We start from the raw sequence: 25,918 nt of genomic DNA, 5'->3' as shown, positions 1-25,918 counted from the left end.
CGCAGCAACAGCTGATGTTTTTTAATGCCAAATTATCGATCCTGACCAGCAGACCTTTCAGAGTACTCTGAGTCTCATATTCAAGTTACACTAATATTAATGGTCACCGACACATGCAGAAGGTAGGAAAAAACACATTGAAACCTGTCACATAATTGTTGTGGGTGGAGGGGGAATAGCCTGGTAATGAACGGCTTTGGTAAAGGAAACTCTGGAAAATGTATCATCACAAAATGTGTCCATTGTGTTAACATATATGTAAAACACATTAACTAATGGCTGAATTCTAGATTCTCTTTCTGATTTTCATATTAAGGACAAGAAGACAATCACAAAATTGCTAAAACCCACACGAGTGTGATATTGTTCATATTGAATGTCGAGTCTCCGAGAACCTTTTCATCCATAATCCTCCACTCCACAGTTAATATGGAGTCCCACAGGATCTCACTCCTGCTCCAGTCCTCTAACCCATGCCGTCAACACAAACGAACCAAGGTAAACAACATTAACTGCCATTCCTGTTGATGGGATCTGTTGATGGGGGGGTCCCATGCGGAAATTCCGAATTAACAAAAACATACAGTACATGGGCTCATATGCATCATGCTGAAATACTGCTGTTCTCGTCTTAATTCCTTCCACTAACCCAACAATGCTTTCTTATTGCCTACCTTGTTTGTGAGCCTACCAACCACATGCTGGTCTGACATGAGTTTCAGCCTCAAGGCTTTACAGAAAACACTAAGAGGTACCTGAAGAACAGATGCCTTTGCACTATTTTTCGGTAGTACAATGTTCCCAGGTATTTGTGAAAGGATGTAGTCACCAGAAGGGCTTACAGAAGTCCACAGACTGAATTAGCAATATATTAAAAAACAATCGTGTATTTTTACATAATGCACAGAATTACTCACAAGAGTAAACAGAAAATCAAAAACAATTCTAACTAGGTTGTGGGGATGAGTTAAGTTGAGCTGAGATTGCTTAATAATGGATCAAATCACTGTTATAAGGAGATCAGTGATGGTAATAAGCGCAATGAGGGCATACAGCCACTCACTGCATGGTTTTAGTGTCGAATGACTGACATCAGTCCAGAGTCAACACTGGTGACTCACTGGTGTATCTCAGCTGCTGTGTTCACTTGAGTTTCATCTTCTGGATTTCATCAACTGCAAATTGATGATTATTTTATAAAGTAGCATTAAAATGTTTAAAAACTGTTTTGCATGAATCCAGCAGGTTTGTGGCTGAAACACATTATTTGTCAGTTCCACATTTTGCTTCTAATCACTCTAAAAACATGTGTGGATGCATTTTTGTCTTTTTTTTCTTCTTCATATTTCTGATACTATTGCTGCTGCCTGTAACACCCAAATTTGCCCTATGAGGGATTAATAAAGTGTTATAGTATCTTATTTCTGTGTTGGGGCCTGAAATCCTAATTTATTACATATGTAAAAGACGGTTGTGGACCTACTCTCTCACCAAAAGCTTTGCATTTTTTTTTTTTTTTTTTAACCAAGGATACATATGTTTTAAACCATGCTCATAGCTGGATGGTTATGCATTGATATTTGTCTGAACATAAGATGTGGAAAACAAGTCCCTTTTATTTATTTATTCCCAATTACCTGTCTCATCCTTTAATACTACATACTTACTTTTATAGCTTTGATTCCAGACTTGGTGATCTGGGTCATCTTGGCCTTGGAGATGGGCGGCTTGTACTCGTTCAATGAGTACAACTGAAAAAAGAACAACAGAAAACATCTTTTGTCATACAGGCTGAGCATTAAAGCAAAAACTTGTATGTAACCATAGTCATTTAAGGACTGTATGGACAAGCAGTCCTCCAAAGCATCATCCCTTATAAAACTTCGTTCACCATTTTCGAAACGTTAATATTGTGTATGTTTGTGGTCAGAGAGGCACCAATTCTATTATGCGACGATGAAACGTTAGTCGGCTTGCCTCTAACACAGGCAACTTGTTTTGATACTATCGTTATAAACATTCACAAATAATTTGCTGTCGATGAATCCATTTCGTTTTAGCTTTTAAATGTGAGTGTGATAGTAAGGTCAGCATTTACAGATTGTACCAAAGGAGACAGACTGTAGTGCCGATGCAGACAAACGGTTGCGCTACTGGCTTTGAGACCTCTGATAGCTAACGCTAGCGGTTAACCTAGCATTAGCGGTCCAAATGTACAAGTTTATTTCGATTCTTAGCGACGGTTACACCAGTAAGATAATACTAATGCCGTCCGTATTACATGGCAATAATTATATAACAAAGTGGCAGTGAGTGCGAGTTATTTTATCACGTCCATCAGTTAGTCAGCTAACGAAGTTATCACGTAACTGAGGCGGCTGGGCTAACTTGTAACTAGCTAGCTCGTTAACGTTAGCATCAGTCTGGAAAAATTATGCTCAAAGGCTCGCAATCTAACACGGTGTGTAAAAAAACACATTCAATTCCCAGCTGCAGTCTGCACATGGATGGTCAACACGAATTAGACACTGAATCATTTTATAGTATCACTGTATTGTTGTGCACACACAGCGGCCTTGTGTGAGACTGCCCTCCTCTCCTTCTCTGCTACTTGGTGCTAACGTTAGCCAACTAGCTACCGCAATTGTGAATTAGACATTTTCTACTCTCTTCAGTGATCAGAATGTCGCAATGGATTCAAACAAACCTCATTGTTAAAGGCTTTGACGGCCTCCATAGTGTTGTTTTTCGGCTCGTAGGTGACTGTAAATATTTACAGATAGGTCATCAATAACCGGTTTGAGACATGCATGCTCGACGTTTGGTGAGATGGAGGAGACTGCCAATATGGCGCATAACCCCAATGGGAAATCTGCAGAGACACCGGCGACCCCTAGCGTCAACTTCTGAACACTACAAGTTATACCAAATGGTCCCCTCTACATCAGCGGCCCCCAACCACAGGGCCATTTGGTACAGGGCAGCACAGAGAGACTGAACAAAAAACATTTTATAGATCATCAGAGAATCAGGTGCATCCGCCTGTGCCACTGTACACGTCAAACACACACAAACACACACACACACACTAATAATAATAGTCACAGGAAGTCAGTGCAGAGCAGCTAAAACTAATGTGCTCTCTGCTCTTGGTTCTGGTTCATAGTCGGCGTGCAGAGTTTTGAATAAGCTTAAGTCTATCAGTGGTTTCTGCCGGGATCTGCCCCGACACACACACACACACACAAATAATAATAATAAAAAAATAAATAAATAAATAATAATAATAATAATAATAATAATAATAATAGGGTTGGGATGAGTCCCGGGATGTGACCAAGGCCATACACACACACTACATCTTTGGAGAGCTTCTTCGGAAAGGGGAAAAGGCAAGGCAGAAGAAGAAGAGAACAACTACATTCAGGGTAATGGTGAGCTGTATTTTAATCATTTGTTTTAATTCGTTTCTATGCCGGTCCGGCAAAATATTGTTTTACGTGAAACCGGTCCGTGGCGCAAAAAAAGGTTGGGGACCGCTGCTTTACATCACAGCAGCTGCTGCTGTTGCACACACTCAGTCATCATCTCTGGTAACACTGACCACATAAATCAGAGTCAAGTCGCAGTGGAACATGTTCACTCGTGTGATCTTTATTTCCCTGTATACAAACAAGCACGCTGACTCCATATCAAACATAATTAACGTCACACATCCATACAACTATTTACAGAGTTAATATTTAACATGCACGACAGATGACATGTAATTCAGATAAAAAATATTCATCTTTGTGCTTGGAGCTTGGTTGGGCTCATACCAGTGGATGTTGTCATGATGTCAGAGGCCTATGCTTGACCTCATTTTCCTAAATCTGCTAAATCACATAATGCCATATGTCTATCTGAATGTGTATCTAACAGCACAGGGTTTGGGTCTGCTGGACTTGTTTGTAAGGGCCCAGGGGGAGGGGTGGGCCTGTCTTAAAGCACAATATTAGAATTTTCTTCCTGAGAATTATCCAGCATGCATCCGGTTTTTAAATGCAAATGAATACTGGCTTATTCAGCCTTAAGTTTAACTGACTGTATTGGTTAGTAATAAAGTCATTAAGACATTAAGGTTAGAAATCTTCATTTAAAAACTGATTTAGTTTAGTAAAATACACAATTACATAGCCTTTTCTGTTGAAACAGTAACTATGATTTGACGCCTAAAAATTTAGATCTGACACTATTATGATTTGTGACCACGATTTACTCTGATTCCACGACCCAATGTTTGGTCTGAAAAGTCTTCACGACAAATTATGATAATATCATTTGTAGGGTGAACAACACACACCAATCATTCAGAACAGTCACTGTAAAATGTGTAACAGACAGTGATGGTGCATGGCACCAATAATTGACCGAAACCAGTTAAAAATGTGTTCACTACTGATGAAACCAAGGTAGATAAACCATACCGTAAAAACAAGTGTTTCCATGCAGAGAACAACAGATCCATCACTTCAATGTACTCCATCATTCCAAATATATATATAAAAAAATGCATAGCTTCACAGAATTACAACATAAAAACAACCATCTGTAAAATGAGCTAATCTTACAAATCAAACAGTAAAAGTAATACTAAGACACATTTCACATTTCAATGTGACCTGCTACTCGTATCATGTCTGCTCCATCTCCATTTAGGAACTAAAAAGACTCTTCTTCATTGATCCACTTTCTTGTTGAATAGTACGTAAAGTGTGCTGATGTGGAAATGGAACAGCAGTCTTAACTGTCAACAGCAGTGTGTGTGTGTGTGTGCGTGTGTGTGTGTGTGTGTGTGTTAAAAGTATGAGTGCAAAGACCTCTGAGTCCAGACACAGTAAAACCAGTCTCGTTTAGTCCTTATAAACTGGTCTCAACCACTGGAGCAGCGAGGACTGATGCTGCAGCTTTCGTGGCCTCTGACGCCACCTGCTGGTCCTGTTTGACACAGATCTCCTGCACCAAGGGTGCATTGGCCTCCTTCCACTCTCTGAACTTGTTTGAAGTAAGCTCCGGGTCCAACAGCACCTGCTCTATTGCCTGCAGGTCCGCCTCTTTTGACTGTGCCAGCAGAAAAGAGAGCAAAGAAAATGGGAAAGATTAAATATAAGCGCAAAGCTCTGTCTTTTGTAATTCATGCACTTGCTGAACTGCAATATAAAATAAAGAATGTAAAAATACACTATGAAACAGAAAGTGTACCTTTAATGTGCTATTAAGAGTCCTGATAAGGTGCAGTCTGTCATTGACAGCCTGGTTTTTACAGCGTTTTACGAAGGAGGCCCTGAATTCCCTTTTCGTGGATGGTTTACGATCTCCTATTGGTGAGAGGCTGGCTTCTTTTAGATGAATATACAGCTTCTCCATCTCATCTGAGCTGGTCCCACGGACCTCTACAACGAGATGTTAAGTGGCATCGTCACCATACATGTCACAAGGATTACGTTAACTCACTGCATGATCTGCACTGCTGACAGGATCCCAAAGTCGGAGACAGCAAAATGCATTTTTATCAGTAAATTTAAATGGCACATGCATCAACAATCCATCAATGCTGCTTAACATAACACAGGTATGTAACAGATAAAGCTAGCACATCTTCCTTTGAGCACAAGAGTTGTGAGTTGTAGTCAAAAAACATCATCAATTAAAGGAATAAAACAAAGTTTTACCTTCTTGTTGAGCACCAGAAACGACCCTCTGTGCCTCTTCCTCTGCAGGAGGGCTTTCCTCATTGGACCCCGTCTCCGTGGAGTCCTGCTGAGACGAGCTCTCCAAAGCCTGGGCGTCATCCTCCTCTTCCGTCTCCTCTTGCGGAGGGTGGTGCGAGTGTACCTGAACTGAGCACACCACAGCCGTTTCCGCGGCGGGAGGAGACGCCTGCGAGACCAGGTCCAACCAGGACTGCCGTTGCTTGGAGAGCGAGGAGCTGGAGCCCTGCGATGTCATCGTACTGACAGGGGACGAGTGTGATCCGTTGGCTTCGCTGGGAACCGCAGAGGAGTAAGGGGGAGGAAGGGTACCCTAAAAGACAAACACACCACGGTCAGACGGAATAACCCACCATACAGTAAAAAGGGTTTTATTTAGTTGCCAGAGACACGACTGACCTGATGTGTGCTGCCAGGTGGACCCGCTGCATCCACGGAGTCCCGCAGGGTTTGTTCAGAGTACGGTGGAGGGGGAATGTCTGTGCTTTCAGCTTCCTCATGGTCACTGGCTTCACTGTAACACTCTGCATGGGAGACACACACAGAGTTAGAGGTCATAACATGACCCACACAACCAGCAATTTAGTTCGATTATTTCAGCCCTGATACGACTGGAAATGATGAAGATTTTCATTGGAGAAAAGTAACAGATAAGAGAAATGTACGCCATGGGTGCTCACCACCTGCAGGGTTTCGTTCCGTTGGCTCATACTGAATGGAGGCCAGCCCGAGCTTATTCAACCATCTGAACAAAAAAAAAAAATTCACCTCAACAACATGTCACAAAACAGGACAGGGGAAAAAAAAGTGGTTTTGTGGGACTTACAAGTTCATGTCCTCGTGGCTCTCGGCGGCAAAATAAAACATCATGACTTGTGGGTGGCAAGCTTTGAACGCACTGCATGAGGAGAGGGAAACAGAAAGCTGCTAAGACGAGAGCAGCGAGCACAAGCTTCGACTGGAATTCATGAAAACTGAGTTCAACTTATTCCACTTAATTAATCATTTTCAGATAGTTTCAAGATAATACGCTTCCTATCATGGACTTTCTATGTCATTCAGGTCCCACAACAGATGCAGATGCATTTCCTTTTTGATACACACAACTGGTAGTGGGCGGCTTCCAAACAAACATCTGATTGAGACGAAGCAGAAACTGAACACAGTGCAACTGTGAGCTTACTGTTTCTTCTTGCACTCTATGGCTCTGTCGATCATGAAGTTGGTGAGGTCAATGTAGCCTTCAGCCTTCTCCGCCTGCAACGCATGAGATTGAACAACAGCGAGCGTTAAAACACGGTGACGACTTCAAACCACTTCCTGACAATGACACCTGCCGTTGAATTGCAGGGAGGCTACTTCTTCTATTTTCTCCTGCCATGTGATGGTGACATACGGACAGATGTGACTGAAGTCATCGTGCCAGTAAATCAAAGATGTTCAGTTGTGTATGTCTCATTCAGGAAACACAGTGACACTGCTTGGCGTTTGCTGCGGTGACGGACTGGCAGAAACGAGCATGAGTCATGTGCAGCCTCCGGTGCCTCGCGCTGCATCTGTGACTCATTGAGTGTTAACAAAGATTAATGCTGTAGTAAGATTTTTTTTGTTTTTTTTGCTCTGTCGTAGCCGTTACAAGGAATGGTTTTAATTTTGCCTTTTCTGTTGAATATTAGCAGCATATATTCAAATGAGGTTTAATATGAATTGTTTTATTATACCTTATGGTTGCAGTTGTTCCTTGTTATTGCATGAATGGACTCTTTCGTTTCAGTGCCCTATGAAGTCAACTGAAAACAATGTTTTGAACATTTTGGAGCGCATTGAATAATGAAATACTTGAAAGCGTGGCTGTACCTGTGGCTTTTAATGTCGAAAAGCCGACACATTCCAGTCCGCAAAAACTGGAAATATCACCCACACTGCAGTTAATATTTGACTATTTGTATAGACTCGAACTTAACTGCCTGATAAGTATGTCATTGTAAAGTGCAGCAAACAGAAGCACAAGTAGTTCTAACCAATCCAGACTGACACAGTGACAGCACTGACAATTATGTGAAATTTAAGTTTCACGTTGAAAGATTTTAAACAGATGAAACATGTAAACACTGTTTAAAGCATCTTTGAATGTGCCAACTTGCACGTACAACTTAAAGGCACAGTATGTCATTTCTAAGGGTCCATCAATCAAAACAACAACAAAAGACAGAGTTTGGTGACGTTGTGAAGTAGCATGGGATCATGGGGGACGTTGTCGTCATTATTAAACAATCAGCATTGCCGATGGAAATGTATCTGACGTGACATGGACGAGGTACTGCAATCAACTTTTACTCAGTTTACGTTTAATCAAGTTAGCAGACTTCCTTCCTCACGCTCTGACGCATCAGCTGGCGTTTCCTCTGTCGTCACTGACAGGTGACCAAATGAAATGAGATATCTTGAGTAAAATTACCTCCTCTTGGTTTGAACGTGTGACATGTTCCTTCATTGCAATGAACATGGGACACTGCAGTTTATTTTGAGCCAATCCCACATACACAAGCGAGCACATCAGAGAGAGAAAAAGCAGCTCAGTGTTATTTGGTATTTATCTTTAGTAATTCTGGATTTGTGGAGCTACAGTTTTAGAGTCTTAGTGTCTGCAAACAGTGATGAGCTGTGACATCAGCCTCATATGGGCACGTGTGCATCATAAGCAGATCTCTGACATGATGATGATGTGTTTTACTCACCAGCTGGTTGCTGTACCAGTAGAGAGACGTCTTCTTCAGCACAAACCAGTACTTCTTCCATTTGATACCCAGGAAGCCTTTGCTCTCTTTCTTCCTGTACAACCAGCCCTGGTGGTCTGGCTGACCCAGCTCTTTGACCGAGATCCGCCTCCTGCTCATCGTACCATTGCCTGTGCACAGAAGACACATGAACGCACTGAGACCTCCTCCCCTCGGTCCACAGAGAAGCAATGTCACAAATAAGCGTAGGTACAGCGAAAGAGGAAGCCAGAAGTTGCAGAATCTAAAATCCAAACAGGCAAAACATTTCCATTCGAGTGGAAGTAGGCCACAGTGTTTGGTCAATAACCAGATGAATTCTAAAAATAGCCCTGAACAAAACCAGAACAGTCAATTCAGTAGTGCTATGCTACAGTCAGCCTACCTGTTTCAGTAATGAATCAACCAGAAACAACAATAACATACAGATCCTGAACTCGGTTTTGCTTCTCAGAACGCACGACGCCGACCGAGTGCAGCTAAAATAGAGCAGGACTGAAGTGAAAGTAGCCGAGCGGCTGTCTAAAAGCCCTTTGCACACACTAATTGCCCTGCCACTTGACGCACGCCCACAGAGGGCCAAATTACAGTTGAGGGCGCACACGCAGACAAAGTGATGAGAGCTCGAGGGCGGCAACTTACCTCCTCGGGTCTTCCTCTTGGATTTGTGTCGGAGGGAGACCTTTGGGAGGAGAGCAGAGGAGCAGAGCGCTCGGGTCAGAGAGGCAGAGGCGGGAGACGAGAAGAGCACAGTAACAGTTTCAGACCTCAGAGGAGGAGAAGAAGAAGAAGAAGAAGCTGTGTGGAACATCCTGTTTCTCGCACCGAGCGTCACATGCGTTTTTCTCTCCGCTGTTCTCTCTGTCTCCACACACACACACACACACACACACACACACACACACACACCCTTTGCGTGCGCTTTGTCTCTTTAATTCAACTACAAACTCAAAGAGAAACCAAACCAAACAGCAACAGTCTAACCGCCCGGCAGAGTATAGAAACCTGTTGGAATAAATATTTAACTTTGTCATCCTAAAATAGGAAAAGCAGAAGTAGTTCGACCATTAGGAGAGCAGCTTTTCCATTTCATTATAACGAGAAACAAGGCATCCTCAGCCTGAGGAAAGGTCATATGTCAAAAAGAAGAAACACTTACAGGGTTGTAGTCATCAGCAGCCATGGATGGGGTCACAGATATGGGGAAAGCAGCCTGTTGACAGAGACCAGCAGATACACCTTATCCACAGATGTGTAGGATGGCAAATATTACTACCCACAGGTAGAGGCTGAGAATTAGTCATTCTTTGTTCTCCAGCATGACAGCAGGAAGTGACGTCACGGACAGGCAGTGCAGATACTGTTGCTCAATTAGATTTTTTTTTTCCGCTTTTCTTTTGCAGATCAAAAAACAACAACAACAAAAAAAAAAGCGAATTGAAAGTGAGAAGAAAAAAAGCTGCATTTGTCCTGGATGATGAGTCAGGAAAAAAAAAAAGATGGAAAACTTGAAAATGTGTTGTGCATGAACAGCAGTGACACACAGACGTGTCACGACGGTCAGAGTCAGCAGTTCAGCCGATGACACGCAGCTTCCTTCACAGGTGAAAAGCCTGCGATGGCCTTTCAGCCGTGTCACACTCACAAAAAAAGCATTTTTAGATGCATCCACTGAGATGAAACCGTGACATGAAACATGTTGAGAAATCCAAGCTGCCACTATTGACTAACTTCCTCCGTGTGCTGAAGTTCCTCATTCGCAAAGTGTTGGAGACAGAAAGAACACGACAGACGCACAAAGCAGAACATTCAACTACTTGCCTCTGCTGAACAGCCTTCCATGATACCACACAGAAAACATGTGGGTGTGATCTGACAGAAACTCAGACTCTCAGCCGCCCGTTACACTTCTCTGTGCATCCGAAACATCTCCCCGCGAGGCTTTTTTAATCACATAACCTCGGCATTACACCTTTTCAGACTGAGCGCTGCGCGACAAAAACCCGCCTTGGTGTCAGGAAATGTAAGAGCACAGGTGGCGGTGTGGTCACAGGGTCGTGAGCTCCAGTCCTGCTGCAGGTGTTCGCGTTCAATCGCTCGCCACAAACTCTATCTACAACCCTCCCCAGCGAGGAGGAACAAAAGAGGACAGGAAGACTCATACCTGGTAAAAAATTCAGTCTCAGTCCAAATCCAAAGACCTTCAAGCAGTGTCCTCTGCTGCTCCGAAGCTTATCTGAGCAAAACCTCTGTGAATCTGTGTGTGTGCGCGCGCGCGCGCGCGCGTCTTTCACAACAAAAATGCATCATATCTTGTTTTCCGGGTGTTTGAGTTAACTGGCAGCCTGTGGGAGCTAGATGATGATCACCACAGAAACCACAGCACAAGCCTGGCTGTAAGAGTGTGTGTGTGTGTTTAGTAACTATGTTCCTGTGAGATGGGGTTTTTTTTGTTTTGGTTTGTTTTTTTGCATATATGAAAGGTGAACTGTTTTCAGTTCCGAGCTTCATGTTGAACACATGCATCTGCAGATTTACATGCAACCTTTGACTGGAGTCAGCAGGAACAAGACATCAATAAACCTAAACCTCCATGGCTTCAATCAGTTCAGCTACCTGCCAACCACACACACTATCTGCACCTATGATCAGCTTTTTTAATCTACAGACACAATGAAGGAAGCTCGTGCGTCACATTTTGGTGGTGAATATGAATGTTGGGCTAAATGTTTCGTCACTGCACCAAACAAAAACGAGAAACAAGTCCTGGAATTTATGCAAAAAGCTAGCAAACAAATTCCTGATCTGCCGGCCAAAAACCACACTCAAAACACAAAATGTCACTGTACCTGCCACCAAGACCTCAACGTCAGCAGTTTGGCCTGAAAGCTCTGCTCAAAGCCTGACCAAACTTTGGCGAACATGTCGGAAAAAGACGCAGGAGAAACTCTTTGGAGGCTCGGCTGGTTTCAGGTGAGTTCAGGTCCTCTTTGGGTGTCAATGCGTTCCTTCGCCGCAGAGAGGGTCACACCCAAACTCATGTGATAAAAGCCGCGAGAGCACATTTTCTTTCATTTAATACGGCAACAGGTTTTGAGCTATTGCTGCATCGTTGCAGGCCTGCTCAGGTGGGACGCGTCCGCGCAGTTCTCCCTTTTGACCAGCAGGTGTCGCTGAGTTACCGCCGTGTAAAAGCCTCATGAGCCACCAAAAACAGGCAGAGGCGTAACAGAGGTAAAGTGTGCTTGTGTTTCAGGGTGATACTGTTTGCTACAGCTAATGTCACTAAGCTTCAAGAATAAAATCTAGGCTGGGCTGAGCTCTACTCATTTGGAGAATTAAAACATCTGTCATCACCTTCAAAAAGATATAAAATCGCCTCTGAAATGCCTGAATGTGCCAATCCATGAGTGCACTTACTGATAAGTTTAATTTCACATATGGCCAAAGTGAAAGGAGGTCAGGACCCCGCTAGAGCAGTGCTGCAAAAACATGTTTTTCTCCCCTTTTCATTGTTTTTACACACATTCACCAAATGCACTGTGGTTTCCTCCAGAGAGAAGGAGAAAAATGAGTGTTTCGCGTTACAGCGTCCGCTCGTGGCTTGGCTATCAACACCCTTCGGCCTCTCGGTGGGGAGCTGCGTTTGTAGCCATAACACCAGAGCTCGAGCTGTCTCTGTGCAGAAGCTGGGATGTCCTGGCCTGTGTTGGCCTGTGCTGGGATGGCGGTAGACCAGCAGACACATTCCTGGGTCTGCGTTATTATAGTCTCCATTTCATTTCTGCTTAAATAGACAGGGGCCTCTTCTCTCTTTCCACTTGCTATTGTACTGCAGTGGAATGAAGTGACTATGAAGAGCCCCCCCCTTAAATTCTCACATTGTAGCTTCCTCGTTGCCTCCCCTCCCATTTGTTCCCATCTTTCTCATCCATATCAAGTAACTTCCTTGTGTTACCCCTAAACCCCCCAAAAGCCTTGTCTTTGACATTTCAATTAAATGCGTTGAATTCAAGAAAGGATCTCAACGCCGCTCACACTCCTCCCATTTCTGTGACGAGGGAAAAAGCCTCGGCATTGAACTTTAGGCTGATTTTAAAGGGGCATTTCGCTGAGGCTGTGTCTGGGTGGAAGTGAGGTAATGTTGCCTGCGACTCATGTCAAAGGCCCGAAGGATTCACGGGAATGCAAATTGGTCACACCATTGTAGCACTCAATCTCCCATCACGATCCATGCTGAGAATTGTCACGGCACTTAGCTAATGCCCCCCTTCCTCCCACCCAGAAGCTCTGTGTGTGGGTGTGTGTGTGTGTGTGTAAGGGACAGAAATGAGAGAGGGGAGCAAACAGAGTGGCTATTATTCAGCAGGGGAATCTCACACAGTGTAAAGGGGGAAGGGTGCAGGGCTGGATTTGATATCAGATTCTAGCTTGCTCAGTTTGATGGTGCTGCATGTCCCCCCCAACCCCGCCTTCCCACTTGCTGCTGGTTGTAACTGCCCAGTTGCCCTGGTTTGTTGCATGTGCTCACTGAGTTATTATTACTCCAAATGCAGTACTGACTCACAGCTAATGAGGATTTGGTCTTCGGTGCAGCAAATGTATCCTTTCACGTACCCGCACACACAATCCACAGGAACAAAGGCAGTAAAATACATTTGTGCTTGTTTTCCCCGTTCAATTTTATATGGACGCTGACAGCAGGGTCAAGGTTTTCTTGTTTGGTGCAGCAACAAGTCGCAGTTGAGCCATAAATCTGTTCAAATGTGTGTTGTACACATGCCACTTTTGACTATGAGCCAAATCCATCTGACCCCTGTGGAAGTGTATGAGTGGTATGTACCACTAAGGGATTGACAGTAACTCATGGTACTGTGGTATATAGCCTCTCTGTGTTTATGTGTTTATGTGTGTGTGTGTGTGTGTGTGTGTGTGCAAAGACCGCAAAGCAACCTTCTGGTCATTTCATTTCCTCATCCACCACAGCCATTGGACGCTGGATCAATTTCTACTTGTGGCACATTCAGTGAGGAACGATAAGAGTCTCCAGCCATGCTAGCAGCTCCGTGAAGCAGTGCTTTGACCTAAATGCTAATGCCAGCACGCTCACGTTAAAGCAGGTATAACCTGTATCATTTCACCCTGTTTGTTTAGTGTTTAAGCCTGCTAACATTTGCTAATTGCTACCAAACAAGAAGTACAGCTAAGGCTGATCAGTTTTGGAGTTATGTAGAAGCAGAACTTGTAGGCAAATAAAAATTTTGTTTGATGATGGTGCGAGATTGGCTTCCATCACGAGATCAAACATCCGTCGTGGCAATCCATCCAATACTTCTTGAGATATTTGGCCAAAAAGGACGAGTTTCATGGTGCGGATTGAGGCTGACAGAGGCCCAATCCTCAGCCCAGACCTTTCACATGACGTGCGCGTTGCATGGCTGCGTGCTGGTCTGGTGGTTAGTGTTTGATAGAGAGGGAAAGGGTGTATGTTGTCTTATCTGTGTGTAAAGTGTAATGGGCCTGTAATTGAGGCTTTCACTTTCACCTCCTCCTGCCAAGGCTGAGGCCGGTGGCATTCCTCACTCTGCACAGCAGACTCACTCACTCATGTATAAAAACGCAGTGGGATTGTTAACAGTTAGGACCAGCACAATATACTTACTGCTTGGGAGAAGGACCAGGACCGTATTTGTGGTTGATTATACCTGTAAGAGACAATGAAAGTCACCACTCAAAGCTATGAAACAGGCCACTGAAGGTGACGTCAAGCAGTGCTTTACAGTAATGTTGTCTTGGACGCCGAGACGCTTCATCTAGCCGTCATACTTCAGACCCAACAAACGTGCCTCTTGAAAATTTCCAACACATACTTATTGGTTCCCAGCTCGTTCATAACCGCTCATTATCTTTATCTGTGTTCCAATCCAGCTTACTTTGATATGGCCTGAACAAAACAGATCCCACGGAGACTGTTGGCATTACGGCTGGTGTGCCACTGGTTCTGGTAATACATTTGGCAACCAGCCACAGCAGCGTGGGCAGACAACAAACTTGTTCCCGATGCTCAGAATGCTCAATTTACCTCAGCCGGGCCTCACCCTGCAATTTCAGGGTAAGAAATTGTCTCCGGCTCATTTTTCCTGCCTCTCGATTGCTGACATTTTCGGTGCTCTCCTCCTCCTGTCATCCATAAATTTTCACGTCTTTGTCTCCTCCGTAAATTACCAGTTTGCTGAAGGAGATACTGATGTGTTTTTTTTTCCTTTCAGGTGTTGCAACTTCAAATACTTCTGCAGACACGCTCGGCTCTCCCGCCCACACAGAATACCCCCCCCCTTCTTTGAAGATAACCAAATTGACGCTTTTGACAGCAGACTTTGAAATAATATTGACACACCGTCACATTTTATGCTTTGTCATGAGGAAAAACTGCCTTGTTTTTACGGGTTAACGAGCCAAAATTTATATGACACTTGATTAAATCCACCGTCAATCAAACTCCATTGCCTGCATCACTGTCAAGTTTATGAACCTCCAACGACAATGAGTCAACTGCTTATCTGCAGGATTTACTATAGCATCTCTCTATATATTCTGTGAGTAATGTGTGTTGATCGAGCGTGCAACAAACCGGACGCCATGCGCTTGTGTGCGGCTCTTAGAATAGAACTGCCGGGGAGGGTGGGGGTATTGTGTGGGGCGTTTAGTCATCGATCACGGTGTTAATGTGGGGAGTCACACTTCCTCAGGCCCTACATCCAAGACCACAGGAGGTACAGAGGGAGCAGCAAACCGCGGATGTCGTCATATTTCGTAGTGGGATGGGATATTTATAGCAGAGGAATCAGGATTTGTCATAACAGTGACATTTCTAAAGATTCTCCAGCATGTGAAGGTGTCTTGGGGGTGGATGGCAAAGGACGGCCACGTTGGTGTGTGGGACATGTTGGAACATCTTGGATGGCGCAGGTTCTGAGAGATAACAATGTCTCGGAAAACACAAGACGTGTGTCTGCCCGTTTAATAATGAGCTGAGAGGAAAAGGGTTTGCGCTGCTCCAACAAAATGCCCAGAAATTATCTGCCGGGGTTTGACAAGGCTGAGATTTCTCAGTACTCCAAGCCACAAAAGCAAATAACAAGAACATTTTAAGCACATTTGACTTCTGTGTACACTTGATGGTTTCTTCTAATTTGGTAGGGCAGTCTAATAGGGAATAATAGTTGCTTTTTTTGTTGTAAGGCTGAAGGAGAGCAGCGATACTCTCCATATAATACTGTGTGTAGGAGTTTTAACCATCTTGTTGAGGATCCTAATAGCCGCAGGCACAAATCGATCAGGATTACCTCCTACCAAACATTACACAATTGATAAACCATCTTGGACAGTAACTCTGTGGTTTTGAACTTACAACTGGAACCATCTGTTCGTCCTTCTCTCCGTGGCATATTTCCCCTGATCATAAAAGCAGGCCACCCACTGTTTTCAGAAAGACTCCACACTGCCTGTAGGAAGAGTGCAACCTCCACACTCTGATGTTTCCCATCTGACCCGTGGACGACGCTGCGTGTGTACATGTGCGTGTGGGAGAGAGAGAGAGAGAGAGAGAGGAACTCACCGATTGAGGAAGTCACTGCTAGAGTGCCAGTCGGGTCCCTGTGATACATAAAGATTCATGAGTTAACGCACTTTGGAATCGACTGCTCTGATATAGGTGCTCTGAAAGCCTCAGTCCGTTTGAGATACACAGACATGCCCTAAAAGCTGCTGTTGGTCAGTTCTCAATGTGAAATTATTCTTGTGTTTTTGCTTACAGTCTGCATCCAACATTATGTGGTATTTGTTAAATGTTAACTGTAAAACTGCAGCATCTCCTCCATTTAACAGCACGTGGCCTTGAATCTGGATGACAAGCAATTTTTTTTGGTGCTAATTCTGTGTTGTTAGCAAACTGAACTCCTCTACAGAAGAGGAACAAAAACAAGAAATGGAGAACAAAACATTCATCACATTCAAATGTCTCCGTCTGATTTGTGATCAGTTGACAAATAATTATTCGCATGCATTATCTATCAATAATTCATTCCCGTGTCATCATTCGTGTTGTGCAGGCGTAACATGTTAGTGGTTAGCATACTTAGCAGTGGCTTAAAGAGAGTGCAGGTACTATTTAGGCTGACCACAGGTTTGCAGAAAGTGCAAATTAGTGAGAACCGCAGGCGACTCTAGCTTGGCAAGCTTGCGAAGAGAATGACACAGAGAAGAAGAAGTGGAGGAGAGATAAGAAAAGAGGCCCATCTTAATCAGTGAACTCATGCACAGAGAGACACATGCAAAGGGGAAAGAGGTGAGAGCGGTGGGTCGGTGTTTGTCAGAGCTCCAGCTCCAAGATGAAAGGTGCTGATCCCTCCCAGGCCAAAACGTCTTCAAATCAATGAAAATGACGAAAGCCGCCAGGCAAAGTAATCCTAACCTGGCTTTTAAATGTTTAAAAGGCAACATATGTGCAGGAGTAAGATCCCCTGATGGAAAACCTGCTTTGACCATATGGTCTCCCAGCTGGAATTGAAAGTTCATCAAAGAGGGACGTAGTTACATAAGCATCACCATCTGAGACACAGAAACGGTAACTTGACATTAGGTATCCCGTTTCACCGCGAGCTGAAAAAAACAGCAGCAGGCTTCACCTCAAAGGTCAAAGCAGGTGAGACAGCCAGCCGGCTCGAGAGCGGAAGTGCCTCATGACTAAAGCTGCCCTTCACTGACATTGTTATGATAAAATGTCTTTTTCAGTACGTAAACTGATAGCAGAACACCTTGGTTCAGCCATGTTTTCAGATCATCCCACACGCGACATTACAGTTACACATTAATTCCACACCCAATGGTAAAAGAAAGACAATACAAAAGATCTCTGACATGAACTGCAATTTTTAATAAAACGCTATTCAAAACTTACAAAAGGCAGATAAAGCAACAACAGACACTTCTTCCCTGTATTTTCTTAAAAATACTGTCATTCTGTCTCTTGTGGTCTTTCCACAGGACGAGCTCACAGAAGGCCGTTTGACCTGCGAGTCCTAGCGGATTGATTGAAAACGCTGGCTTGGAAAGACCATTTATTACTGTCAACCAGCTGTGTGTATAGGCCCTTTAGGTGGGTAATTGCAGAGTAAACTGAAACACAGGATATAAAAGTTTACTGAATAGAGTGCATAGCTTTAAAACCAGCACAAATATTTGCTCGTGACAAGATATAAACATCCTTTTACCAACCGATGCAGCATTGTCCGCTAAAGTGACGATAAAAACCTTTCTGAAGTCTATGCATAGCTTACAAGAGGCAACCTTTGGCAGAGGGTAATGTCACTAACTGATCACAACAGTGTCATCTGGAAAAGAAAAAACATGTATAGCAAAAGCACAGTTTCACTAACAAAATATTCGGTTTCACTTAAGTTTTATTGTTATAACTTATTGATGCAAGTAAAATCAAAATATGCAAATAGCTGAAGTGATATCAGGCAAGTTTTAAATAATGGTACCAGAGAGCATTTCAACTGAAACATGACATAACTTAGTATGTACAGAAGAGTCCAAAGTGTCCTAAACCTGAACAAACTGTGTCCTCTTGAGGCAGAGATGGGACTTGTAGTGACAGAAGACGAGGGTTGTGGGCAGTGTTAAAGGGGTGATGACGTAATGTGGTGAGTACTACAAAAGCAAGTTTGGTTGAGGAGTAGTAGTTGCTAGTAGTAGTAACACCAGGGAAATATGGAGGTTGGGGAGAGAGGAGTGTGAGAAAGCCCGAAGCTGGCAAAAAACCCCGACAACAGCTGGACGTTAAATATCAAAGGCACTGAAGAAGGACACAAGACAGGAACAGGAAGCCCCGGACAGGAAGCGCATCATCAGTGAGTCAATAGCTTAAGCCGCGTGATCCAACTGACCAGTAGTGAGCGTTCTGCTGTTGTGCGCTTGGAGACGGGGGCTACGGGGGCCTTTCTCATGTCCTCCTGGTAGGGGATGGTGGCGCTGTTGTGGAGGTCTGAGTTGGAGTAGTAGCGGCTGCCCCTGATGTGGTCCACTCGGACGAGGTGACGCTCGCCCGCAGGCCGGTAGGGTGGAGATACCGAGGGGACCTCCTCTGCGATGGTTGGGATCCTCTCATTGCTCAGGTATCTGTACAGGAGGTCTTCACCTACAACAGGGAGACAGTGACAAGTCAGCTGTGACCAGGCCAATCAATTTTATATTTTTTTTTGCGTGGATTAGTGTCTTTTTTCTCATTTCAAGCCCTTCAGATGAGATATGGATGTTATGGATGCATGTAAGTGTCAAGGAAGTCCTGAAAAATAAATCCACTTCAGTGTGCCCCACTTGTAGGGCAGCTGATGGCAGCGGAGTGTGCTGTGCTTCTGTTTTCTCCTTGTCTAACCATGCAGATGTAGTCCTTCAGTGAGGTTTAAACATTAAACTTGGAATTACATGAAAATAAGAGCACGCTCGTACACACCTTTCCTTCCCTGTGTCCAGGGCTTAGCATAAGGATCTACCACTCCGACACAGGTGTCTGCTGGCATGGAGAGGGGCCGGGGCTTCCCTGGAGGCAAGAGTTAAATATTCATCAAGTGTTATTCTAAGATCAGATTTATTTCAATATTTAATGGTGGAATTCTTGTGAGAATCCTTGAATGAGGAAATACTGACCACGTGAGGGCTTGTGCTCCCTCATTCTGGGCTGTATCACGTTAGCTTCGATGGGACAGCCGACGCTGAGCTTGTCATAGTCAGCGATGGTGCAGCGTCTTCTGCTCTCCTGGTCTAGAAAGGAGTTGGGTGAGTCCGAGCCCTTTGGTCTTTTAGTAATGCTGGAGAAGGTGTCTGCTCTCTCCTCTCTGCACAGAGAAACAAATGCTCATTTATTTATGACATCGTTAAAACACATGCCACTCCACAGTGTGTAGTCTAAAGCCGTACACCACAACTGGGTTGATTTTTAAGCGAATAATGTTGTTACTGTGTTTCCAGAGCACTAAATATGACAGGGCTGCAGACTAAAATTCTGGCATTTTTAGGTGAATGTGACCACGTTCTGTCTTCTTCCTGGAGGTGGAAGGTGGAAGATGAAGCAGCTGTTGCATAAGGACTATGATGGGACTGGTAAGAGCAGAGTGGGCTGAAGACAAGGAGAACAGGATGTGCTTTAGGAGGGGAGGGAGGTAAGGTGAGCACAGGTCCACCTGTCTCAAAGGCCTGGATGAGGAAACGCTGCAAAGGTTGACAGGTGGTGACTGGACCGCTGGCTGCAGGGTGGCAGTTGGACTTCTTCTTGGCTTGTGTTTTATGCTCTAACATTTAGAATCAACGAAAACACTAAACCTCATGAAACACTAAGCTTGGCAGATGAAATGCTCACCGTGGAGTGTACGGCACTGGAGGAGGAGGGGGGATGTACAAGTCCAGGATAGCCGGCTTCTCCTTTTTGGTTGATCCATTAGCTGAGCCGCAGGGAGACTGGGCTCTGATCAAGGAGGAATTGTTCTGAAAATACAGCACCACAACTTAGTCAATACCATTAACTTCACATACATGAATGAGTAAGTGACAGTGGGCTTCTCATGCATGCGTGTACACAGTATATTGGTTAACAGTCGAAAACAAATGAAGTCATCGCTTGCCGTTTCTGCCAAATCCAAAATTAAGACTAAATATGACTTTCTGGCAACTGGGAGGAGTTTGCCACATGTGGTGAGACATATAAGTGCTTGTGTGCGTCTCCATGAGTCTAAACCTTCTTGTTTGAGGTATGGAAAGACTGTAAGTGAAGTCCAAAATAGCCTGCGAGACGTGTACTTAAACTGTACTCATTTACCACAGTTATGTTACCCAACACTCAACAACATTGTGCCCTTGACTAAATGTACCATCCTGTCCACTGCCATTCTCATCAGAACTAAATGATACGTCTGATGATACAGCGTAGTGGATGTGAGAGATTAATGACAAAGTAAACATCCGACTTGGGATCTCATGAATCATTCCCCCCTTTCCGTCTCCAAATAGCTCCCATGTGTACAAATGATACAGTATCACAAAGCCAGTGTCATTCACTCTTGAATCAGGGTGTACAATTTGTCTCTGTTTTGCCTTCTGGAGCTTTATTATCACAGATAAACTCAGATGGCTAACTCTGATACGTCTGACTACTTGTTAAGACAGGATGCTGGTGGACATGTCGACATGGCCCACCTTTGTGTTGAGAGGCTCTTTGTTGTTTTGAGAAACACACTCTTATCTGATATCGTCTCATCTTGCCTTCTCAGGCTATAAAACAGGCTCCACGTGATAAGACAATGCCAGAGCCTGAACGGGCTCATTGTCTCTGTCTATTAAAGGGGACTCAGGTGTGGAGATGTGGTTAAAAGCCAAGTTAAGCCTAATGTGTTCACATGAGGGAGAGCAGCAAATTGGATAACAGACACATAACCTTATTAGTGCAATACGTCTCAGCTACCCCTGACCTTTCTTTGAACAATAGACATTTGGGGGTGTTTTCTCTTGGAAAAAAAAGAAGGTGAATCCAAATAACATGAATTATCATAAATCCCAGTCTTCTTAAAGGCAACATCTGGGCCCTTTGTTTCTAATAAACCAGATACTATCTAACCAGACTCCAACACTATAGGCTGGCAGCATTATCTCCTAGTCCGGGTGACGTCATGGGATTTTGTTTGTTCTCCTCTGATGTTGCGCCTGAAGAAAAACTCAATGTTGTATTCAGTTCAGCTGGCAGCACTTTCAGGGTGGCTCAGTGACACTTGTCTGAACTTGCCGTTTTGGAACCAACTCCCTGAAAAGCTGATAATTGGTTGACAATGACTAGACGCACAGGCTTTTGTGGATCTTCCTTAATGAAAGGAGTAAGTGTGGGAGTGTGTGTGTGTGTGTGTGTGTGTGTGTGTGTGTGTGCGCGTGTACCTGTGGTACTGGGGGCTTCCAGCGCATGTTCTTGAGTGGGGCAGGGGTAAAACCCGTTGTGCCTGTGGGCCTCTTCTTGAGGAGTAGAACCACACCTTTGGGATCTTCCCTCAGTTTGATAACCAGGTTTTTCAGCTGCCAGCCCACCTGGTCACAGGAACACACACTCAGTTAAGATTCCATTCATATTGATAGTGTGTATGTTAAGTCAAATATATAAATATCTGAAAACAAAAAACAAGCTCTTACCACCGTCTGCTGGTTAACCTGGATCACCTCATCACCTGCATGGATCTTCCTTGTCAGGTCTGCAGGTGACTATTGAACAAACAAAGTAAGGGTCAAAGCCTGCTTAACCACTTTCACCTGCTGGCAACACGTGCCTTCCTATTCACAAAACTTTATTGAAATTGGAGCTACTTCAGTGCCACTCCGGTCTGATTTCAACTGTGTCTGCCTTTGAAAATGTCTATTTAAAAGCAAATACGTGACGAACAAACACTTAATGTTCAAATCATGAGGAAAAAAACACCCTGTGCGTGTATGAATATCAGTTGTTTTTCATGTCACACGGGTGTCAAACAGGATTAACTCGTCATTATGGTGATGATTCAGGGCCTGATTCACAATTAAGAACCGGAGGCGTGAGGATCCGACCGTGGCCGTGATGCTGGTGTATTAGTCACTAACTGGTTGTCTCAGTGGGGGCAAAGGTAGGACTTCTTTTTGTGGAGGCTGTTAGTGAAATTTACTGGTTAATGGAGTGCAGAAACAAACAATTCCCTTTGCAGATGAGCAGTTCATCAACTCCTTCAGATAAGTCAGCCCTCAGCAGAGGAGGAGGAGGAGGAGGAGGAGGAGAATGAAGTGGAGGGTGAGGGTGAGTTTTCAATGGTCATAATATTCCAGCAGGAAAAGGGTTGGATGTGTTCATGTGGTCAGCATATTGTCATACTTACATGCTCCGTGGTTCCTGTGATGACATGTAACCCATCATAGGTAGACTTGATGTACATCCCCTTGGGTAAAAAAAGAGGGATGTGAGGGTCTAAATTTGATATATATTGCATGCGTTCCTGGCCTGCAAATCCAGAAGGCAGACATCAGGCTGAAAAAACAAAAGGGGAGGACAATCTCCCAGCATTCCTTACCAGACCCTCTCCCGGCTTGATATTGGTCAGCTGGACTTCTTCCAAGCAGGCCGACTGGCTCATCAGGGGGTCAGAGGTGGTTCTCACGGTCTGATCACAGATGCTGTTCAAAATCTTAGACTGCGGAGGAAAAGGCCAAAGAGAATGCATCAGTGATTAAAACAGGAAGTAGAAGAACTTCTCACAATGGTTTAAGTAGGTGCGCTGACTTGTCTAATGGTGCATTGTGCCTTTAATAAACTGCAGAGGTATTGTGTGTTTTGTGTGTTTTCAGGTTATGCTTTAAGACTATCCTTCATCAACTGGTTGTCTTACCCCCAGTGTACACGCCTGTGTGTCTATGCTCACATTTACTGCAAGGCTCAAAGGACTAAAAGGGACCATTAGCGTGCATTAACTGGATGTACCAGTGCACACACAACACTGAAATCAGCCCTTTGTGCAACACCCTTCTTTCTGCTTCGCCCCTTGCTCGTTTCAGGACATAAACTGTAATTTGTCTTCATTAGAGGGGTCTTATCTGTGACATCTGTTCTCATGCACATGCACTTTGTTTTGAACACATACTCTATGTAGAGTCGAGCTTGTGGAGAAGAGAACATAAACTAAAATGCAAAAAGAAGGTGAGAAAAAGCGGGGAACAAAAGTTGAACAAAAACAAGAGCAGGGCAATGCAAGAACTGTGTAAAGCAAAGAAATGGACAAAGAGAAGCTCAGCTCTAATGTGAACTTCGCTTGGGTTGTCAAAGAGGGAGATAGAGTGTTAGAGGAAGCCTAGTATTAGCCCAAGAGGTCTGGAGAGTGTCAGCAACAGGAAGCACTGATTGATGGCTTGGGCGTATTAGCGCCGCCTCCTCTGCCGGCAATCCTATAGACCAGTCTGCTCCCTTCTCTCAGAAAACTGACCTTGTTGCTGAGAGCATGTCACACAATCTCTATGTAAAAAGACGTTCACCCAAACGATCTACCAGATCTTTCCCCCTACAGGGGGACTTCAGGGTCTCATTTAGTTTACATTATAGGAAACAAAGCGATGACTTGCAGTAAACTTACCACTTCCAGGATCTTCTCTTCCATCTCGTAAACACTGCAGTCCTGTTACACAGAAGACAGTGATGACAGATTAGGCTTGTGAGCAGTAAACAACAGGGAAGAGGTTATTGAATGGCTAGAGAGAGAAAAAGTATAGGGATTGGGTGAATACGATATAATCAGGATTCCAGATATAGAACTGAGAAAATGGAGAACAGCCACAAATAAACAGCTTTTAGATTCAAATTACCTCTCTGCCTAAATTCTGGGGACGCTGTAATTGCATAATGCCCTCTGTGGTTAAGTAAGCTATACTGGAACGTAAATACCATACCAACACTCATATAGTATCAATGTGGAGATGACACGGTGGGCGAAAACTGGGGAAAAAACATGCAATGATGTTCAGAAAGTCATCATCCAAACAGTGCTTTGGTTTTCTGCAAATGTCTGAATGCATCACTACTTTCCACAGCTGAAAGTGGGCGGGCTAGCAGAGGCAGGGGTTTCTGGACACAGTAGCTGTCATCTTGGTCGTTTTAGGGGACGGAACCGACAATAAAATCTGAAAAGTCAGCTGGGAGACTGAAGACCGTCTCCTCCAAGAATCCCAACGCAGCACTCACAGACTGCAGCTGGGCTGGACACAGCTGAGGCAACAGCCTCCCCTGACAACTGTGTTGTTGGTGGTGAAAGGGCCCCTGGTTAGGCAAGGGGAGCTCTCAGTGTGTGTGGGGGGACCCCCTACCCAGTTTATGGGACTGACTATCTTGGGAATGCCCCGAGGGAAGGCATACACCAAAACACAGGTGAAATGTTTCTGTCAAAACTAGAGAGCTCAGAAAACTTCAACAAGTCTCTTATTTCTCTTGTCAATGCAAAATAAAGGGAAAATGGTGTTGTGGCCCTCGCAGTATTAGTGACATGCATAGGCATGTGCCGTGTACAAAGCCAGCTCTGTTGCTCTTTGTAAATCCATTGTGAGAAAGCGAATGGGGGTCGAGCAAGTTTTTCCATATTTCCATAGCTTGCACATTCCACCGGGCGAAAGGGGAGCGTCTGTTTTCAAACGCGCTTGGCTTGTTATACTGTCAGTTTGTTTGCATTTACAAGATCTGTATGACCTAACTGTGGCCGTGAGCGATGGCTTCACATCAAAGCAGAGTACATCCTACGCTCCCTGAACATTATTTTTGATCCGTTTGAGTGCCTGTTTGAAGGACTAAACTGTTTTGGTGAACTAATATATACATTCGCCGTGATCGCCTTACATTGGGGATGAAAAGCCAATATAAACATTAAGAAAAAACACAAGCATAATAGGTTTCGACTGACGTATTGGTTTCCATACAATATATTTTCTAAAGTCAGCTAAGACCATATGGTGGTTTCAGAAGGAATTTGGCTATGCTTGCGTAAACATGCAACTGCATATTTCTGTCAGAGACTGGCCCATGTTTGGATGACAACACTGTCGACTGGGCCAAGAGGGATGAGCTAAAAATACATATTTCAATGTTTAATGGTCATGAAACAAAACAGTATCATTATGCGCCGCAGACACGGTTTGGCACCAAGCTCTAACATCTATGGAACATTTCTCTCGTTTCACAATACCATCAAATCATGTGAACACAATATCACAGATAATCCTTCTAAGATGTGTTCATGATATCCAAATGAAGCCCACATCTTTGTCAAAAACCAAAGTCTCACTCGCAGACAGGAGCCAGATCACAACTAAGCACGAGAGAGGCTGAGGGACAATTCCCTGCGTGTACTGATCCCTCACGTTATGGACTTGATCCCACAGCCGGTGTGGATCAGATGACTCTCTGTGTGCTGCTCTCTGGGCCTTTGATCTGCCACCACAGCGGATTTGCATGGCCGAGCAATGAAGCGGCCGCGAGAGAGGAGTGCTGGCAGAGTGCAGGAACCTGGAGTGTAGCTGCCTTCACACAGGAGTGAAATAAAGTCCACAGACTGCAAAACTGTGGACCTGGCTTTCCGACATCCTGGTTTCCATAGTGTATCAACATATGGTGGGTGTATCTGTTCTAAGTTCAGTGTGTGGCCAAGATAATGGATCTGTTTTGTTTTTTTTCCTGCTAAAAATACAGAGAAATAAACATCATATCTGATGCAACAATCCAGTGGGAAGCACAGCAAAGACACGAGTAATCGATGCAAAATGAGTTCTTTGGAAGAAAATGACCTAGACGCT

At 44.2% G+C, this 25,918-nt stretch overlaps 3 protein-coding genes across 9 annotated transcripts in view; all 3 read right to left on the bottom strand.

Annotated features, from left to right (window-relative positions):
• Nucleotides 1–2,844, bottom strand: part of scaf8 (SR-related CTD-associated factor 8) — a 66,751-nt gene extending 63,907 nt beyond the window's left edge. For 4 of the 5 annotated variants that reach the window (XR_013078156.1, XR_013078155.1, XM_076748693.1 and 1 more), the window contains exons 1-2: nt 2,708–2,844; nt 1,668–1,751 (exon numbers count right to left, since the gene is read on the bottom strand). Coding sequence is in view for 2 of the 5 variants with exons in the window: in XM_076748693.1 (XP_076604808.1) it covers nt 1,668–1,751; nt 2,708–2,737 (114 nt within the window). In the remaining 3 variants the exon portion in view is untranslated. Of the gene's footprint in view, nt 1–1,667; nt 1,752–2,707 lie in introns of those variants that run through there. The other variant, XM_076748695.1, reaches the window with a different exon arrangement.
• A 790-nt stretch (nt 2,845–3,634) lies between these two features.
• On the bottom strand, nt 3,635–11,503 carry ipcef1 (interaction protein for cytohesin exchange factors 1). Of its 3 annotated transcripts, none has more exons than XM_076748901.1 (11): nt 11,380–11,503; nt 9,690–9,743; nt 9,173–9,212; nt 8,492–8,661; nt 6,937–7,010; nt 6,580–6,651; nt 6,434–6,498; nt 6,153–6,277; nt 5,715–6,066; nt 5,245–5,435; nt 3,635–5,103 (listed from the first exon to the last, which is right to left on the bottom strand). In XM_076748901.1, exons 1-11 carry the CDS (start codon nt 11,452–11,454, stop codon nt 4,903–4,905), a joined length of 1,419 nt encoding a protein of 472 aa, XP_076605016.1. In that variant the 5' UTR covers nt 11,455–11,503; the 3' UTR covers nt 3,635–4,902. The 3 variants fall into 3 exon arrangements, with proteins under 3 accessions (XP_076605016.1, XP_076605017.1, XP_076605018.1); XM_076748902.1 differs by lacking the exon at nt 11,380–11,503 and adding an exon at nt 10,695–10,715; XM_076748903.1 differs by lacking the exons at nt 9,173–9,212; nt 9,690–9,743; nt 11,380–11,503 and adding an exon at nt 8,916–8,968.
• Nucleotides 11,504–17,444: 5,941 nt separating this feature from the next.
• The window catches only part of cnksr3 (cnksr family member 3), a 32,313-nt gene continuing 23,839 nt past the window's right edge, over nt 17,445–25,918 (bottom strand). The window contains exons 5-13 of the mRNA XM_076748900.1: nt 23,716–23,757; nt 22,663–22,782; nt 22,471–22,530; nt 21,761–21,829; nt 21,512–21,658; nt 19,950–20,074; nt 19,241–19,428; nt 19,047–19,133; nt 17,445–18,731 (exon numbers count right to left, since the gene is read on the bottom strand). Coding sequence (XP_076605015.1) covers nt 18,442–18,731; nt 19,047–19,133; nt 19,241–19,428; nt 19,950–20,074; nt 21,512–21,658; nt 21,761–21,829; nt 22,471–22,530; nt 22,663–22,782; nt 23,716–23,757 — 1,128 coding nt within the window. The 3' untranslated portion in view covers nt 17,445–18,441. The remainder of the gene's footprint in view (nt 18,732–19,046; nt 19,134–19,240; nt 19,429–19,949; nt 20,075–21,511; nt 21,659–21,760; nt 21,830–22,470; nt 22,531–22,662; nt 22,783–23,715; nt 23,758–25,918) is intronic.

This window comes from Chaetodon auriga, chromosome 14, assembly GCF_051107435.1.
Source record: "Chaetodon auriga isolate fChaAug3 chromosome 14, fChaAug3.hap1, whole genome shotgun sequence".
NCBI lineage: Eukaryota > Metazoa > Chordata > Actinopteri > Chaetodontiformes > Chaetodontidae > Chaetodon > Chaetodon auriga.
The sequence above is the reverse complement of the archived record's forward strand: the minus strand, read 5'-3'. Positions and strand labels throughout refer to the sequence as shown.